Below are 18,727 nucleotides of genomic sequence, written 5' to 3'. Positions count from 1 at the left end.
GCTCCATACAGTATACACACAGCACTGCCAATCTCATTCCCAGAACAAAATCAAGTCAGAAAGACTGATTAATATAGGCACTGCTCAGCAAAACCCTTAGGAGAAGAAAAATGCTTCTCGGGATTAGACCAGTTACCATACAAAACAAGCGTGAGTGTTACATTCAGGCTGGGAACTTAAAGGAGAAGTTCCCCTTTTGTAACATGTTACATCCATATTCAGGGTGTAACATGTTACATATGCACCAGCCCCCGATACCCTGTTTTGAGAGCAAGCGAAGGATCTTCTCCCCCCGCTAGCTGTCACAATCTGAAGTGTTCTGTGAATGGGAAAATGACAAGGTCTGGTGGCCTCTGCGGCTGTCAGCTTGCAGTTCTCAGTGAACTACCATGGTGCTGTTGAGCGCTGTGGGAGTTTATGGAGCTTCCTGTCAGTCTAACTGCCTGCCCATATCAGAGATACAGGCAAACAGATACACAGTCTGCAAGACCATGGCATTACACCAGGGGTCTCAAACTCGCAGCCCTCCAGCTGTTGCGAAACTACAAGTCCCATGAGGCATTGTAAGGCTGACAGTTACAAGCATGACTCCCACAGGCAGAGGCATGATGGGACTTGTAGTTTTGCAACAGCTGGAGGGCTGACAGTTAGAGAACCCTGCACACAGAATCTGCTGATCGTGGGTGCAATGCTTTACAGGTCCCAAAGAAAAAATCTATTTTTTTTTACCTGCAAAAAAATGTGCATTTATTTTTATTTTTTTTGTAAAGGTGAACTTATCCTTTCAAGCAGTGTTAAGCCAAAAATGTAAAATATTGCAGCTTACCAATCCTTAGATGTGGTGGCTGCATTAGTTTTACTTAATAGGCTTTTGTCCCTGTTTTTACCTGGTGATCTGGCCAGTAAGACACCTCTTGCATTAGAGTGTGTCCACTCTGGATGAAGGAGCACAGGAGGCACCTTTGGACAGCAGCATTAGCAGCGCTAGCAGATTTAGATACAATAACAAATTGAAGCCCAGCTCACACTGCAGTTACAGCAACAGATTTTTTTTTTTTTGGGATAAAGGTTGAACATGACTATATACAAGCACCCCTGTTAATGGTAAATGGTTTGTATGTTGGAAAATGTCTTCATCAGCGCCATCGGCTATAGCCAGCAGTGCTGATGAATGTTTTCTGATTGCGGGGAAATCTCTTGACTGTCCAAATACAATAGCTCAGCGGGAGGGATTCCCCATCCACATCACACGTGTTAATCGGGGAAGCACATCAACCTGCTGGAACAAAGGAAAATGGACCTGGCCTTACTGGCCAGGTGAAAATAAAAGAAAGACAGACTAAGAAAAAATACTAATACAACCAACACATCTAAAAATTGATAAGCTGCAATATAATAATTTGCTTTTGGGTTTAATACTGCTTTAAAACCGAACTTTAGATTTGACTTTAAGGCTCGGTTCACATATATGCGAATCAGATAAATTTTGAGCCGCATCCGATTTGCGTAAAAATGTGAATCGGACCGGCTTGCAATGGAGCCATTTCAAATGTGCAAGACAGCCGTAGTCAGTTTTTGAAAAAGATTTCTGAATGATTTTAGGTCTGGTTCACATGCAAATTCAAGTAAAGATTTGCACCTGAATCGCACCTTAAGTGTAACCTAAAGTGTAAGTCCACCCTAAAACTAAAATCCCTGCATCTATAGATATCCACATTCTAACACTAACCTATCTAGCCCTGTAAAAAAGAAATCAGTATACATACCTTTTCTGAAGCCGATCCAATCCAGTCTCCAGCGGCAGAAGCTTTGCAGAAAACACAGCCGACAACGCGTGTGAAATGAATGGGGAGTGACGTCACCCATAAAGTTACTATGGGGCTTCTGTTGTCGGCTGTGTCCCCTGCACCCGCCTCCACAGCGAAGCCGCAGATGACAGCTCAGCGTAGGATCGGCTACAGAAAAGGTATGTATACAGATTTTTTTTCTTTACAGGACTAGATCGTCAATGTCTGTAGATGCAGGAATTTTAATTTTAGGGTGGACTTCTACTTTAACCAGTGATCAAAGCTGCACCGGACTCCTTTTTAAAACCGACTGCAAACCACAGCCGGACATGTGTGAGCCTAACTTTAAATGGTTCGTTCACAATCTCTACCTTAGCCATTCAGAGGAAGCCTTGCATTCATTCAGAAAATACAAGGCTTCCTGTGAATGGTAGAGTAGCACTCAGCCTAACTTGATTTAGTTCTGTGAATGCGATGGGAAATCCCTGTACTGCTGATGCTACATACAGTTTATACAATGCTGACAGCAACCACATGTATTAGTAAAGGAAATGAAAAAAAGTTTATTTGGCTCCACTTTGACCAAACTATAGTGAAATGAAACCTAGATTTAGGCTTCAGCACAAACTCCAAGCACGCATGCAAACTAGCAGTTGAAATAAACATATACAGTGGAACCTCAGATTACAAGCATAATCCGTTCCAGAAGAAAGCTCGTAATCCAATGTACTTGCATATCAAAGCGAGTTTTCCCATTGAAGTCAATGGAAACGAAAATAATTTGTTCCGCATTGACTTCAATGGGATGCAATACCGCATGTGGCCAGAGGCGGGGGGGGGGCTGGAGAGCTTCTGAAATGGCCGAAAAGGCCCGAGGGACAGTTTGGCTGACCTCGGCAAACCTCGGAAAGGCTCCATTCACAAGCTTTTCCGAGGTTTGCCAAGGTCAGCCGAACTGTCCTCGGGCCTTTCCGTGCATTTCCGAACAGTGCCAATCGGCGACTTTCAGCTCTGCTCGACTCCGGCGCCCCCCACCTCAGGACAAAAGCGGTACTGCCACCGCTTTTGGCCTGAATCCTGCTCGTTTTGTGAGACAACACTTGCAAACCGAGTTAGGATTTTTAGAAATACAGTGCTCGGTTTGCGAAACGCTTGTTAACCGCGTTACTCACAAACCGAGGTTCCACTGTAACATTCAATTTTACAAGGCAATAGATTTGTATCTCTTTAGTAAATTTTATGGTTTACATATCTCTGCCATGCTGCAACCAGAAAGTGAACAGGTGTTGTTACTGATCCAATTTACGTGAACTGTTGAAACAGAAGGAAATAAAAAAAGTCTCCCCTGCCAGGCTGTGTAGTGTGTCAGATGTGTGTAAATCACAAGAATATATAGTAAAATATAAAAAAGGCTGTTTTAATGCACACAAAGGCATACCATGTGATATGAACACATACAAACAATTCCCAACTTCTGGATTCACATCTGAGCGATTTTTAGCCAATTTCAGGCATTTTTATTTGAGTATTTTTGAGTATGTAAATGAGCATAATAGAAGCGTAATTCAAAGGTTTAAAGGCATATGCAGGCATTTTGGTTTTAGCCAATGGAAAGTCGTGTATTTGGGGGAGTGGTGACCAGTTCTTACAGGCTTAAAAAAAACCCAACAAAACAAAAAAAAAAAACACGTTTATAGTCATTGCCATTGAAGTCTACGGGTCCAAAAAGCCCACCTATGCTTCCAAAGTAGTTCATGTAATTTATGGAGAGTCAGGCAAGAAGCTACAGGTACCTGAGCATTCATAAGTGAATGGACACCATTTAAAAACTCATTGGATTTTGTTTGCTTTGAGCTACACAACTCTCAGGTGTGAATGGGGCCATACAATTTAAAGTGCAAGAATTAATTTATACTATGCAGTATGCGTTTGTTTACATTAAAAAGCCCTTCATTGTTGGCGACACTGACCAGCAGGGAGAGATTGTAACTATAATGTGTGGGCAACTAACTTCTTGGATTACCTTCTATGGAATAAATAGAAAATGCCATATGAAAAGGCGGGCACAAATAATTCATTTTGTGGGCAACGGTCTTTAAATGTCACCCCATGGTACTGGCTCTGGCTCTTATCTGGCTCTTATCCTACAGTGCCTTCAAAAAGTATTCATACCCCTTGAAATTGTCCGCATATTGCGATAGACCAACACAAAGTGGCACATAATTGTGAAGTGGAAGGTAAATGATAAATGGTTTTCAATTTTTTTTACAAATAAATATCTGAAAAGTGTGGCGTGCATTTGTATTCAGCCCCCTTTACTCTGATACTCCTAACTAAAATCTGTTGGAACCAATTGCCTCCAGATGTCACCTAATTAGTTAGTAGAGTCCACCTGTGTGTAATTTAATCTCAGTATAAATACAGTTGTTCTGTGAAGCCCTCAGAGGTTTGTTAGAGAACCTTAGTGAACAAACAGCATCACAAAGGGCAAGGGTCAAACCAGACAGGTCAGGGATAAAGTTGTGGAGAAGTTTAAAGCAGGGTTAGGTTAAAAAAAAAATCCCAAGCTTTGAACATCTCACAGAACACTGTTCAATCCATCATCGGAAAATGGAAAGAGTATGGCACAACTACAAACCTACCAAGACATGGCCGTGTACCTAAACTGACAGGCCAGGCAAGAAGAGCATGAATCAGAGAAGCAGCCAAGAGGCCCATGTTTTTTTAAATAAACATGTTAGACTCTCTAAAAAACAGAGTCTTGCGAGCTACCATGTGAAAATCCAAATGATAATTAGAGATGATTAAAGGACAGCTGCTAGCACTGATCACGTCCCATATGCTTGTGCCAAATGCTGCGCTATCCAAATGTAATCATATGGTAAATCGTACTAAATCCTAATATTACTGACTGCAGTTAAATAGTAGTGGTGAGATATTCCATTCCTATGTAAAAAAATCTAGTGAACATAATAATGCAATCTCATGCAATTAAAAGTTGCGATCATAAACAATTGCAATCCTATGCGATACTCCCAATGACAACCTGTGTAGCATACACACCTCTATATACAGGCTGCATTCATATGCAATAGAGAAATATGAAACCCTGTGCGATAATTGCAGTGACAGCGCAGCATTATATCGGTATAAACATGTTAGACTCACCTGCTCTGTGCAGTAGTATTTCACAGAGCGGCCCCAATTCTCCTCTTCTGGGGTCTACCGCCAGTGATCTTAGCTCCTCCTCTTCTCTGTGTGCCCCCATAGTAAGCAGAGCGCCATAGACACACAGAGCAGCACTTGACCCCACCCCCCGCTTCCTCCTCGCAGCATTTAATTTGACAGAAGCAGCCAATAGCTGATGCTGCTCGAGCCCATGTGTGAGAAGGGAGAGAAGACCGCGTCTGTCCACAACACTGGATCGATTGAAGACTAATGTAAGTATTTATGGAGATGGGAGCACAGCAACCTATCAAATGTTTTTTTTTTTTTAATCTTAAATTTAGGGAATGCATGGTGTTTTACTGTGCAGGAATTGTCAGTTATAGACAATGGTGCAGTTTTAAAGAGGAGTTCACTTTTTTTTTTCTAACTTTATTGAATTGTCAGTGCGACATTTCATTCAATTCTGTCCACCACAGCGCAACTAAAGGTGGAACAGAAAAAAAATGAAGGTATTTCAAATTTCCCCACCACACTGCATTTACCCGTAGGCTGCATTCAAGTGTTTTCTGTGTGCCTTTGTAAAGACCCATGTTCTTCTAGTGCAGAAAAACTCAAGTCTTCGCACAACTGTGAATGAGCCCTAAAGTGGTACTCAAGTCAAGTACTTTTTTCCTAAATCAGATACTAATAAAACGTACTCTTCGACCTCACTCAATTGGTAGAAATACCATCAGCTTGCATCGTTTTTCTATTCAATCTCAAACAGGACATCTTTGTCTAGAGACCCGACATCATTTGAGACCCTCTAACTGTGGGGGGGATTCCCCCTACACACACCCTCTTTCGCCTATATACACACACACAACATTCTCTTATCCCATCTACACCTTGACCCTCAACCATGTGGAAAAGTGGGCTACAGAACTAGGTACTACATACCCACCGGAACAATGGGATAAAACTTGCACACTAACTCACCATTTATCCCTAGCCAGTAAGGCACATGAGACCAGTTTCAGAATTTTGTCTTGCTGGTACAGGTTCTGTGTCTTCCTTTATCATATCTACCCCTCAGTACCTGACTGATGTTGGCACAGTCTGTCCCACCCAGGGACAATGAACCACATTTGGTGAGCATGCTCCCCTATCAAAGCTTTGTGAGATTAGATTCTTATGAACTACAGTAGTTACAAATATAGCGTCCCCAACTATCCTCATGTGGTACATCTCTCTACGATGCCGGTCTCTATCAAGGGTGTCCTTACACACTTCCTTACGGCTATTGGCGGACAACACAGGTTCCTACCATACTGGAATTGGCCAACAAACAAAGATCATATGAAGTCACTCCTAGACCAGGAAACAGATACCTGCAATCAGTGTACCCATGAATGTCTTTAGAAAATTCCAGGAATGCAAAGACCACATTAGAGCCTAACATGGCCTGGTTATCTTCCTAATATAAGGGCAATTCCCATGGAGTGCAACCCCTATCTCCCCTCCCCTTTTATTTTTAAAGCGGTAGTAAGCCGCCGGCTTTTTTTTTTTTTTTTGAAACCTGCAAGGCAAAGTTATAATGTGCTAGTATGCATCTCATACTAGCACATTATGTGAAACTTACTTTAAAACTAAGCCCAGCAGTACGCTGTGACAGGGCTTCCATCTGCACCTAATCTTCCTTCCGGGTTGGCGGGCTCCTGTCCTGTGATTGGACAAGCCGCAATGACGTCACTCTGTGCAGGAGCTGCTGTTCATGGCACAGGGCTCTGAATGAACGGCACGGTATGCCGTTCCTTTTGCGCGTATGTGCTGGTGATGTCACCGGCGGCTTCACAAATAAATATCTCCTAAATGGTGCACGTTTAGGAGATATTTACTGTACCTATATGTAAAAATTGTTCATGGGAGTTTACACCCACTTTAATCCCTTCTTCCCTATTTTATGAGACACCCTGTGAGCCCTTTTTACCTACTCTTCTCACCCTTTCATCTTTTGTTATTATCTCTTTTCATCTTTTCTGGCAGAGAGTTCAGCAAGTTATCAGCTCATAAGATTTCTGGCAAAATCAACAGGTAATTTTTGTATTTACTCAAACAGATATAGAAAAACATTTTCAATGGCATATTTAGCAGATGTTCATTGTTCAGGTTTACATACTTCAACCAGTGTGGTGCAACCAGTTATTAACCACTGCTTGGATGAAAAGTAAAAGCCCTGGGCAGACACAGTATATAGGCTGAATGTGTTATCATGCTTATTTCACCAATTTGAATAGAACAGAGCAAAGTTATTTTTCTTTTGAAAAAAAACAAAACAAAAAAAAACACAAACCTGGTGCTGGAAGTGGTCATAGAGGTCTTTCTTCTCTTCCTGAGCCCTGATCATATCAAGGACTTGGCGATTCTCAGGCAGGCAGGTTGGGCAGTCGGAGTCACTGTCTGCATAGCTCTCAAAGCAGTGTTGGTGAAAGGAATGACCGCACAAGAAGTGCACAGACGGAAGTTCTAAAGCGCTACTGCAGATACTACATTTAGTCTTCTGGAAAATCTTGGGGCTTCATAAAAAGAGACAATCAAAATTTCACAGTTCTAAACAATAACAATGGTAAAGCTAAACTCTATGCACAAAACAAATGTAAATATATCCCTCATAAGCCACACAGTATAAACATTCACTCAGTGTTTCCAAAAAAAAAAAATGTTATTACCTTGTAAAAGTAGCATCATTATGCTGCACAGAATGTGCAGAGACTAGAGCTATGGGAGGGACCCAGCAGGTCCACTTACTACAGGCTGCAGAGAACTACAGGAAGGAGTAGATACAAGACCGGTCACCAATCACAAGGAGCAGCCGTGACAGTCTATTACAGGAAGCTCCTACACAGAAGCAACATTTCATGCTGAATTACTACACAGAGCTGGAAGCAATACACAAAGTATAGATATGCTGTTTGTATTTAGGCAATATTTGCTTATTTTGATGTTCAGCTGTAAAGCCTAGTCCGTGTTTTCCTTGTACTTCAGGCTTCCTCTGAATGATTGAGAAGCACTCAGCTCAACATGATTTTGATGCCTTTGATGCTCCCAGAACAGCATCCAATGCAGCATATGGCATGTAGCTGATGCTACTACAGAATGATACGGCACTGACCGCAGCAGAATAATAGTCAGCCTAGGTTCACATTGCAGCGATTTAGCATGCGATTTGAATGTCAAATCGCATGCCAAATCGTCAGCTATTGCCGGCAACGGCACTGTCTGAATCGGTGTGATGCCAACTTTGCGGTGCCGCACCGATTCCCAAAAGTACTTCCTATACTGCTTTTGGTGACTTTGGGATGCGATTTGTATAGACAGCTATCTGTGCAGCAACCTGCACAGATGTCTCTGAAATCGCCCCCCCGAAGTTGGACTGACATGCGGGTATGAAATTGTGAGAGTTCAGCTGAACTTGCACAATTTCAATCCCGCTGTCAGCATGAACTCGGGCTTCTAGAAATTTCTGGTCCAAACTACTTGAAGTGAAAAGAAACAGGGACTTACAGTAGGCTTGAAATCAGAAATTAAACAAAATGGTAATGTTTTAAAAATTGGTGAAGTCTGATTGTTTTGCCAGTAACACACTTCTTATCCAGGTTGTTTTCTTTTTAAAAAGGTTTGCAGTAAGTATGAAGGACAACCTCCCAGACAATGTCAGGAGAGAATCACTGGTGGGTCCTGTAAATCTGAAGCACAAATAAATTAAGCGATTGTACTATAGCTAAAACCTCTTTTAGCTTTGGGTAGAAAAAGCAAAGGTTGTCTTTGAGGTTTTTATTGCTGTTCTTGCTGGGTAGATTCACCCTCTCTATTTGTCCTGGTTACCACTGTCACAGCAACAAAAAGTGATAGGAAATCCAAACTTTTACAGCTGTCACCAGAATAAGAGAATGTAAATACTACATTGTTACATAGTCATGTTGAAAAAAGACACAAGTCCATCTAGTTCAACCAATAAAAAGGGGAAAATCAAAAGGGAAAATCTGTACGGGTGACAAATAGGAGGGCAATTCTTAATTTGTAGAGATTCCCTCAAACGTCCTGTTGCATCTCGGGGAAAAGGCAGTAAAGGACACAGACAAAAAAAAGAAAATCCCTACAGTGCTGTTAACCATTTACTACTTTACTCAAAACAAAATCTATACGTATATGCAATGAAAGTCCATCCATTTTTATGGGTTATTGCTAGAGAGTGCCAATCAAATTCTTCCATTGTGATACGGATTGGCGGCTGTAGGCAGCAGAGACCACTCATCCAGCAATAGCTGATAAATAAGGCCAAGAAGGCTCTCCAAGAGGTCTCCAATGAGATGTGTAACCAATTTTGTCTTTTACAGGGATGGTTAGGAATTGCTCATGACATTTTGGCAGGTGTGTTTTTTTTTACAGAAGGTAGTTTCTGCTTATACAGTGATCATATTTACATGGCTCAAATTTGTGACTAAAGTGACTGTAAAGTTGAGTTTTGTAGTTTATAGAAATCTCTTCTGAAAGACTTTATCAGATCCTAAACAAAGGAAAGCAAAGTTTTCAGTGAGTACGTATTTTATCATTGCAGTGTTTACTGCGTTTGATGGAACTCAGATTTTTACATGTATCATTCAATTTTGTTACTGCATTAAAGATAGTTTTGTAGTTTAGCTACAGAGCTATCAGTAGTTAGCATGCTAGTTAAGCCCCTTTACCAATGATTCTCACCTCCCCCATCTCCAACTGTCTCCAGCATGGCACTTACTCAAGACTAAAAGACTATTCCTCTACACCTTAACATGTCAACTCTCAGGCATGGGGATTTGCAGCTCAGAAGCTGCACCATTGGACATATGGAAAGAACCATATGCTCCCTTATACCTGGAAGATCTCAATATATCAGAGGGGCCTTGGCAGATAAAAAGGGACATAGGGGGGAGCAGGGATGGTAAGTAGCCGCAGTAGAGGAGCGGTGCTAACAAATGAACCCAGCTACTTTGCCCTAGATGACCTATTTCCCAACAAGAAGTTAAGAAAGACTGCCTCACAGCTACAAACTCACATTTTAAAAGGTATAATGGGAAGAAATAAGAGGTAAGGGACTGAAAAGACTGTATATGAGGCAACAGTGCTGTGTACGTGCAATTGTCTAAAAGATGTTTATTTCATGTCTTTAATATACTAGAAAATTAAATTGCACATTCATCTTTTCTTACCTGTTACGCAGTTCATGGATATCTCGGCGAATGCGAGCCGTTTCCTCCCTGTACTTATTAACAGTTCTTTCATCTTCTTCTGTCTGCTGGCTCAGTTTCTGCATTTTGTTGATTAAATAGTCCCTGATCACAGACAGAGTGGCTGTGGAATTATGAGCCAGGGTCTGCACCACTGTAACAAAAGATCAGGGATATACAAGACATTTTTCACAGAAAATACAAATTGACTTAAAACCTTTATGCCCTGTACACACGGTCGGATTTTCCGCCGGAAAATGTGTGATAGGACCTTGTCGTTGGAAATTCCGACCGTGTGTAGGCTCCATCACACATTTTCCATCGGATTTTCCGACACACAAAGTTTGAGAGCAGGATATAAAATTTTCCGACAACAAAATCCGTTGTCGGAAATTCCGATCGTGTGTACACAAATCCGACGCACAAAGTGCCACGCATGCTCAGAATAAATAAAGAGATGAAAGCTATTGGCCACTGCCCCGTTTATAGTCCCAACGTACGTGTTTTACGTCACCGCGTTTAGAACGATCGGATTTTCTGACAACTTTGTGTGACCGTGTGTATGCAAGACAAGTTTGAGCCAACATCCGTCGGAAAAAATCCATGGATTTTGTTGTCGGAATGTCCGAACAAAGTCCGACCGTGTGTACAGGACATTACACTGATTAAGTTAATTTAACATGGCATAAAAACAGTATAGTTTAACAAATTAATATTACGGTTATTTCTTTTAAGCATTGTAGACTTTAAACATAGTTTGGCTACTAGCCACTCAAGTAGGATGCCTACATTGTTTATAAGGAAATGTTGATCCAGAATGCCTACTAGATATGTCTGCCCCAATTATGTTGGTGATATCCAGTAGCAATGCTTCACTGTCAATGGAATCTAGTACCATTGTTTCCTTCACAATGGTGGCAAGAAGCAATGAACCCTACACATTGGTGGTCAGTAGCAATGCCCCCTTACCCACTGGTACACAGTAGCAATGCTACCTTTACAATGGTAGCAACAATGGGGTAGATTTACAAAACTGGAGAGCACAAAATCTGGTGCAGCTCTGCACAGAAACCAGCTTCCAGGTTTTTTTGTCAAAGCTTAATTGAATGAGCTGACGTTAGAAGCCGATTGGCTACAATGCACAGCTGCACCAGTTTTTGCACTCTTCAGTTTTAGCAAATCAACCCCAATCCCCCCCCCCCCAAACATTGGTGGCCGTTAGCAATGCCCCCTACACATTGGTGGCCGTTAGCAATGCCCCTCTACCAGTGGCGGCTGGTCCTTTATTTCTTTTGAAGGGGAGGCAAACGACCACCCCTGTGCCCCCCCCCCCCGAAGGACAGTTCGGGACAAAGCCCCACATTTACCCCATTGAGGAAGCGGGAGGGCAGCCTGTCCGGCGGGCGGCAGCTTTCTCCCTTCCTCCTCCTGTGGACCACGGCAACCTCCGCCGTGCATCTCCCTCCTCCTAAGTGTACAATAGGATCGCCTGTCCTTTCAGCCAATCGGCAAATGGGTATCAGACCCGTGCTTCCTGATTGGCAGAGAGGCAATTCAGTGTTAGAATAGCGAATATTCGCTATTCTAACACACCTGGGTGGGCTCCAAGCGCAATGCTCTGCATCCGGAGCCCACCCTATTTCGAAGCCTGTTAGAGCCTCTGGCTCTAATCAGGTGCTTCAAAAAAAAAAAAAAACACCCCACCGCTGTAATTCATGCTCCCTTAATGGATGGGCTGCCCCTGCCCTCTACACTGGTGCACTTACTGACTTTGGGCTTGGTCTTGTGGCAGCAGCATAATGCTGGTAGTGCAGAACACCATGATATGAAATGTCAGTTATCACAGTCTCCCAGAGACTAAAGACTGAGGAATCCATCTCCTCTATTCGGATAGACTCATACAGGCATGGTCTTTACAATGTTTAAGCAACTAATTAAAACGATTGTAAAGGAACATTTAAAAAATAAAAATAAACATGTCTATACTTACCTGCTCAGTGCAATTCCAACCTCAAACCTCCTCTTTTCAGGTCCCCCACCGGCACTCCTGGCTATCTGTCCAGTGTCCTCACGGGAAGCAGCTTTCCTGGGGGGGGGAACTCATGCATGCTCACTGCCGAGCCACGCTGTTGTGTCTATTGACACAGACAACAGAACTCAACCCCACCCCCCCCCACTCCCTCGTCACTGGAGTTTATTGACAGGAGGGGGAGCCAATGGTTCCCGCTGCTAGCAATCTGCCCAATGAGGATGGAGACTGCGGCGAGAGGATGGGATCAGGCTCAGGTAAGAATAAGGGGGGGGGGGGGGATCCTGGAGCAGAGAAGGTTTCTTACCCTAATGCACTAAGGTAAAAATCCTTAATGCTTTAGAACCACTTTAATAAAACAAAACTAGTGAATTACTAATTATATTGGTTGATGAAGCTTGCCCACCTCTGAAGCTACCTGACATGGACTGGTTCTTTGGGTTTTCCTTGCTTTCATAGAAACAAAACACAAGGGACAACCCTTTGCACTCTCAGAATTTTTCAAGAAAGCAGGTTGAAGTTGATTTATTTTCTAATTGAGCAACATACACCAGATTTCATCATCTTTAGCCATTTCAATTGAGTCTTACAAAAATAAACAAGCTTATAAAGTTAAGAGCCTAGATGACTAACCTAATAGTGGAGGCATGAGATTTTTACTTTCGATATGTTTCAGCACAGTGGCAATGTGTTCCTTACAATCTTCCTCTTTGCGGGCAAAGTAACCAAGCGCTTGCTCCCACAGAGAACTCTCTTGCTCCCCATACTGTTTACAAGCTTCAATCACTTCTTGGTACTGATTGTTTTGCATGTGATAATGCATAATCTGCTGAAAACTGGGAGAAACCAAGCAATTCAATAAAAAAACATGCATTACTTACTCTTAGTCTTTATAAAGGCAGTCAATGAGTGGAGGTACTTACAGTTTGCCTTGTTCATACAAATACAGCACTCCTTTCTGAAAATTGTGCATTTGGCATAGGACAAGAGCTTTATCAAACACATTCTTAAAGCGCCCACTCTTCAGAAGCGTCATGACATCATTTTGGAGTTGCTGCCTTGCCTGTTAATATAACTTTTATATTAGGTTAGGCACATATAGCCTGACAATAAAATACTATTCAGACTGTAATGGGGCAGTGAAGAATGAAAAAGGATGCTGAAGTAAAAAGAGTCATCACTTAAATTTAAAGAAAGAGTACACACATTGCTTGAATTTCACTAGCTATGTAACATTTTCTTTTAGTACTTAAATCCGCCAAAAAGTTGGTGAAGCCAAGTTATCCCTTGGCTTCTTATGTCTTGGGCACTCCAACAATAAGACCTCCTCATCATAATTATCAATTATCTGATCTTGTTCATCTTTTGGGTTCTCCCACTGTCTCTGTGTGGTCCTGCACCTCTGGTTTGCATGTAAAAAAATAAAATATCCAAGAGAGGAAGTTCTTCATAATGCTACAGCAGGTGTGCAGACACAGAAAAGGCATAGCTCACCAAATAAAGTGCCTGAGAGGTAAACTGGCAGGTGATTTAACACTTCAGCATTTACCAAAAATGGAAATATCAATTTGGGGTGGACAGATCCTTCAAAGTTTAGAACTAATAAGCACTTGCTTATGCTTGTAAATGTTGTTATTCTTGTATTCAGTAAGTATTTACTAGGAATTCAGTAACCAGCCACCTGCAGGGATGAGCCCAATTGCCCTCCAGAGCTTGAACCTTGCTAAATGGCTGTTACCAGAACCAGATTTCCCAGTCTTGTATTTAAACATCAGCTTGACAACTAAAGGGCTGTGCAAGCATGCACAGATACAAACGTAGGCAGGGCAGATGCTAAGCACACTTGGTACGTACTTGTGGGTCTCTCTCATGTGCCCAGTTTTGCAGACGTAATTCCAGCAAAGTATCATATACCCCCTGAGGCGAATCATTCTGTACTTGTATCATATGTTCAAGAAAGTTCTTTAATTCACAAGGATTGTTGGCAAAAATAGGAATGAACTCTTCAGGATTTGCCTGGAAAAAAAAGCACACATAACCACATAAAGAAAAAAAAAAAAGACAGAGGAAGTTTCAAAAAATGGTAAAACACATTCCAATTTTTTGGATGGATTTAGGTAAAATAACAATTTTACTTTAGCACCGCTTTAACCCAAGGATGCAGTGTGTTACCAAAAAGAAATGACTGGGGAATGGAATGTGAGAGACTGCCAACATCCTATATTGTAAACATGGAAGGCATGCAACTAGTGCATGAAGAGCAGCCCCCTTGGACTTTTTAGGCAGAAAAAAGTATAGAAATATATAAAAAGGCAACTATGTGCCACTTTTATTAAATACAAAACAGTAAATATTGCCAACAGACAACAATCATTAAAAATTATGTATACAAAGTACACCAATGGAATTCATAATGTTTGAATATGCATATACAGTGGGGATGGAAAGTATTCAGACCCCCTTAAATTTTTCACTCTTTGTTATATTGCAGCCATTTGCTAAAATCATTTAAGTTCATTTTTTTCCTCATTAATGTACACACAGCACCCCATATTCACAGAAAAACACAGAATTGTTGACATTTTTGCAGATTTATTAAAAAAGAAAAACTGAAATATCACATGGTCCTAAGTATTGCTGTGACACTCATGTATTTAACTCAGGTGCTGTCAATTTCTTCTGATCATCCTAGAGATGGTTCTACACCTTCATTTGAGTCCAGCTGTGTTTGATTATACTGATTGGACTTGATTAGGAAAGCCACACACCTGTCTATATAAGACTTTACAGCTCACAGTGCATGTCAGAGCAAATGAGAATCATGAGGTCAAAGGAACTGCCTGAAGAGCCCAGAGACAGAATTGTGGCAAGGCACAGATCTGGCCAAGGTTACAAAAAAATTTCTGCTGCACTTAAGGTTCCTAAGAGCACAGTGGCCTCCATAATCCTTAAATGGAAGACGTTTGGGACGACCAGGACCCTTCCTAGAGCTGGCCATCCGGCCAAACTGAGCTATCGGGGGAGAAGAGCCTTGGTGAGAGGTTTTTTTCCCTCATTAATGTACACACAGCACCCAGTATTGACAGAAAAACACAGAATTGTTGACATTTTTGCAGATTTATTAAAAAAGAAAAACTGAAATATCACATGGTCCTAAGTATTCAGACCCTTTGCTCAGTATTTAGTAGAAGCACCCTTTTGATCTAATACAGCCATGAGTCTTTTTGGGAAAGATGCAACAAGTTTTTCAAACCTGGATTTGGGGATCCTCTGCCATTCCTCCTTGCAGAGCCTCTCCAGTTCTGTCAGGTTGGATGGTAAACGTTGGTGGACAGCCATTTTTAGGTCTCTCCGGAGATGCTCAATTGGGTTTAAGTCAGGGCTCTGGCTGGGCCATTCAAGAACAGTCACGGAGTTGTTGTGAAGCCACTCCTTTGTTAATTTAGCTGTGTGCTTAGGGTCATTGTCTTGTTGGAAGGTAAATCTTCGGCCCAGTCTGAGGTCCTGAGCACTCTGGAGAAGGTTTTCATCCAGGATATCCTTGTACTTGGCCGCATTCATCTTTCCCTCGATTGCAACCAGTCGTCCTGTCCCTGCAGCTGAAAAACACCCCCACAGCATGATGCTGCCACCACCATGCTTCACTCTTGCCACTGTATTGGACATGTGATGAGCAGTGCCTGATTTTCTCCACACATACTGCTTAGAATTAAGCGGCCAAAAAGGTCTAGCTTGGTCTCATCAGACCAAAGAATCTTATTTCTCACCATCTTGGAGTCCTTCAGGTGTTTTTTAGCAATCCATGCGGGCTTTCATGTGTCTTGCACTGAGGAAAGGCTTCCGTCGGGCCACAGAAGCAAATACTCTTGCGCACAGGTGTGTAAGCTTGTTGATCCAAAGAATTCAAAGTGGACAATAAATTTCGGCCTTGCTGCCCTCCAGGATGGGAAATTATATAAGGTTGTCAAAACCACATAAATTATAATACACATTATTTCAGATATTACTACAACTGGAGTACCTACATGTGTACGCATATAGGCCAGTAGGCACATACATACACACACATGTGCACTCCAGGGAAAGAGATATAGAATAAAATTTCTGATTCTGATAAGCACAGCAAGGAGAGAGATATAGAATAAAAGTTACTGATTCCATATGAACTCACATATATGGACCCATGTACGTACAAGTCTAGTCGTACAATATGTGCATATTTTTAGGATGTCTTATATAGAGAGCATGATACCAATACAGTATTTATGAACCTAGATCTTAAAATTACCTATAATCTTCTGTGGATGATAAGTGATAACCTGCCTCCTGTCCCCCATGAGGGGGTTTTCTAGGCAGCAAAAGATAATTAAAAAATGTATATCGAAAAAATATCGTAGTTGAAACTATGATATTTTTTCGATATACATTTTTAAATTATCTTTTGCTGCCTAGAAAACCCCTCATGGGGGACAATCTCCTTTTTTGATATTCTCATTCGGGGTGTGCAACTATTTTTGTCTTCCCTCATATGAGTGTCTTTCATTAAAGTCAATGGTCAAGGTACTGCCAAAGTTAAACTAGGGTCAGTCCATGAATATAGCATGTATCCCGACATGTTTCGGAAATCTTTATTAGTACATATTTTCCTTCATCAGGGTAGATTGACTTGGGGTGACTTTATCTTTGTATATGGATTTCATGAAAAAAACATAGGAAAAACAAAAAGGATAAAATGACATGTACACCACGTTGTCTGGAGAAAACTCAGACAAGGACCTGGCGATGTGCAGCTGCGCAGACAGGAAGCAGCCACGTGCTTACCACATGCAAGAGACTCCCTGGTATATACCCAGCAGAGCACATTTTTCTTTCACAGCAGATGAAAAAATATGGTGCAGTCAGGCAGTAGTCCTCAGACTGAGAGAACGCTGGATGTAAGCATGCACCTTAAATAGTATAAGACTGTGTAGAAACCAATCAGGCAAACTAGTAATGTGTTGCTGGTAGTTCCATTATTCTAATGCCATTTTATCCTTTTGCTTTTTCCCTGATGAAGGAAAATATGTACCAATAAAGATTTCCGAAACATGTTGGGATACATGCTATATTCATGGACTGACCCTAGTTTAACTTTGGCAGTACCTTGACCATTAGCCTTGGGTTTGCTATAATTCGATATATATGCATATTCATGTATTATGAATTCCATTGGTGTACTTTGTATACATATTTTTTAATGATTGTTATTTGTTGGCAATATTTACTGTTTTGTATTTAATAAAAGTGGCACATAGTTGCCTTTTATATATTTCTATACTCATATACTTTTTTTCTGCCTAAAAAGTCCAAGGGGGCGGCTCTTCATGCGCTAGTTGCCTGCTTTCAGTGTGTTACCAACTACTAAGTATGACAGGAGGAGATCTGCAGCCATCCTACAGGAAACCCTCTTGCAGAAGTAAATTGTTCAGATGATTGCTCTACATGGTCTTCAAATGAAAATAATGAGCCTTTTACACAGAACCAGGTACATCCTACGATGCTTCATCACGACATCCATATATATTCAATGGTAATAGTTTTACACTGCTAAACAAATTAAACAGTGGTTAATGAACACCCAGGAACATGAAGTTAAACAAGCTCCACGCTTCCCTTGTTCCCGGATCTAAACATCATCATAAAACCTTTATAGGAAAGCCTTTTTTTTTTTAATACTTTATTTTTGACAACTCACAGAAAAAACAGAGACCAATGACAAACTCGTCAAAATATCACAGATTAGAAAATCATAGCACGTGGAAAACAGGTGAGGTCATAAGCAACACACAGACCATGAAACAAACATTCCGGGAGGCCCGGCACTAAAGAATCTCTGTACCCCGTGAGATTTATGTTTTACCCGGTGGATACCGGCATGAAAAAAAACGGAACCAGAGGAGATATAAAAAAAAAGAGAGAAGACAAAGCGAAGAGAAGGAAAGAGAAAAAACAGGGGAAGGTAAGAGAGAGAAAAAAAAAAAAGTTGGAGGCAGGTCTAGTAAAACCACCACCCTGACAGATCCAGGATGCCCATTGGTACAATTTCGATATAGGATAAATTAATTCAGCAAGGTCTTGTACTCAGAGTATACAAATTTCTGTCAGTAGAAACACTTTGAGGAATTCATCCTAGGGGCCTCTCTCAGTGAAGGAGTCAAGGCGGGACTCGCGATCCAAGATGGTGCTCGGTGAGTGTTTTCAAGCCGCACGTGCAGCATCTCCTATCCCATCACCGTGGCTGCCGTCCACCTCACCTCCTCCCCCCTCTCCACCAGCCTCCCCAGGCAGTTTCGCCAACAGCATGGACCCCAGAGAGACCCAGGAGGGTAGTAGCCTGGTCGCATGCGGGACCCCCCCCCCCCCGACCGAGATGGTCACCCCCGCCACATCTGTCTACCTTCGGGGACCCCCCGCCCCTCCGCGGGGAATATAAACATAACAGAGGCCCTAGGGGACAGGGA

The 18,727-nt window shown here is 41.8% G+C and overlaps 1 protein-coding gene across 1 annotated transcript in view; it reads right to left on the bottom strand.

The window, feature by feature from the left end:
• Nucleotides 1–18,727, bottom strand: part of VPS11 (VPS11 core subunit of CORVET and HOPS complexes) — a 93,563-nt gene that overhangs the window by 5,828 nt on the left and 69,008 nt on the right. The window contains exons 11-15 of the mRNA XM_073602467.1: nt 14,082–14,243; nt 13,151–13,290; nt 12,861–13,063; nt 10,181–10,352; nt 7,288–7,510 (exon numbers count right to left, since the gene is read on the bottom strand). Of these exons, the coding sequence (XP_073458568.1) occupies nt 7,288–7,510; nt 10,181–10,352; nt 12,861–13,063; nt 13,151–13,290; nt 14,082–14,243 (900 nt within the window). The remainder of the gene's footprint in view (nt 1–7,287; nt 7,511–10,180; nt 10,353–12,860; nt 13,064–13,150; nt 13,291–14,081; nt 14,244–18,727) is intronic.

This window comes from Aquarana catesbeiana, linkage group LG10, assembly GCF_042186555.1.
Source record: "Aquarana catesbeiana isolate 2022-GZ linkage group LG10, ASM4218655v1, whole genome shotgun sequence".
NCBI lineage: Eukaryota > Metazoa > Chordata > Amphibia > Anura > Ranidae > Aquarana > Aquarana catesbeiana.
Note: the sequence above shows the minus strand (reverse complement) of the source record. Positions and strands in the feature narration are given on the sequence as shown.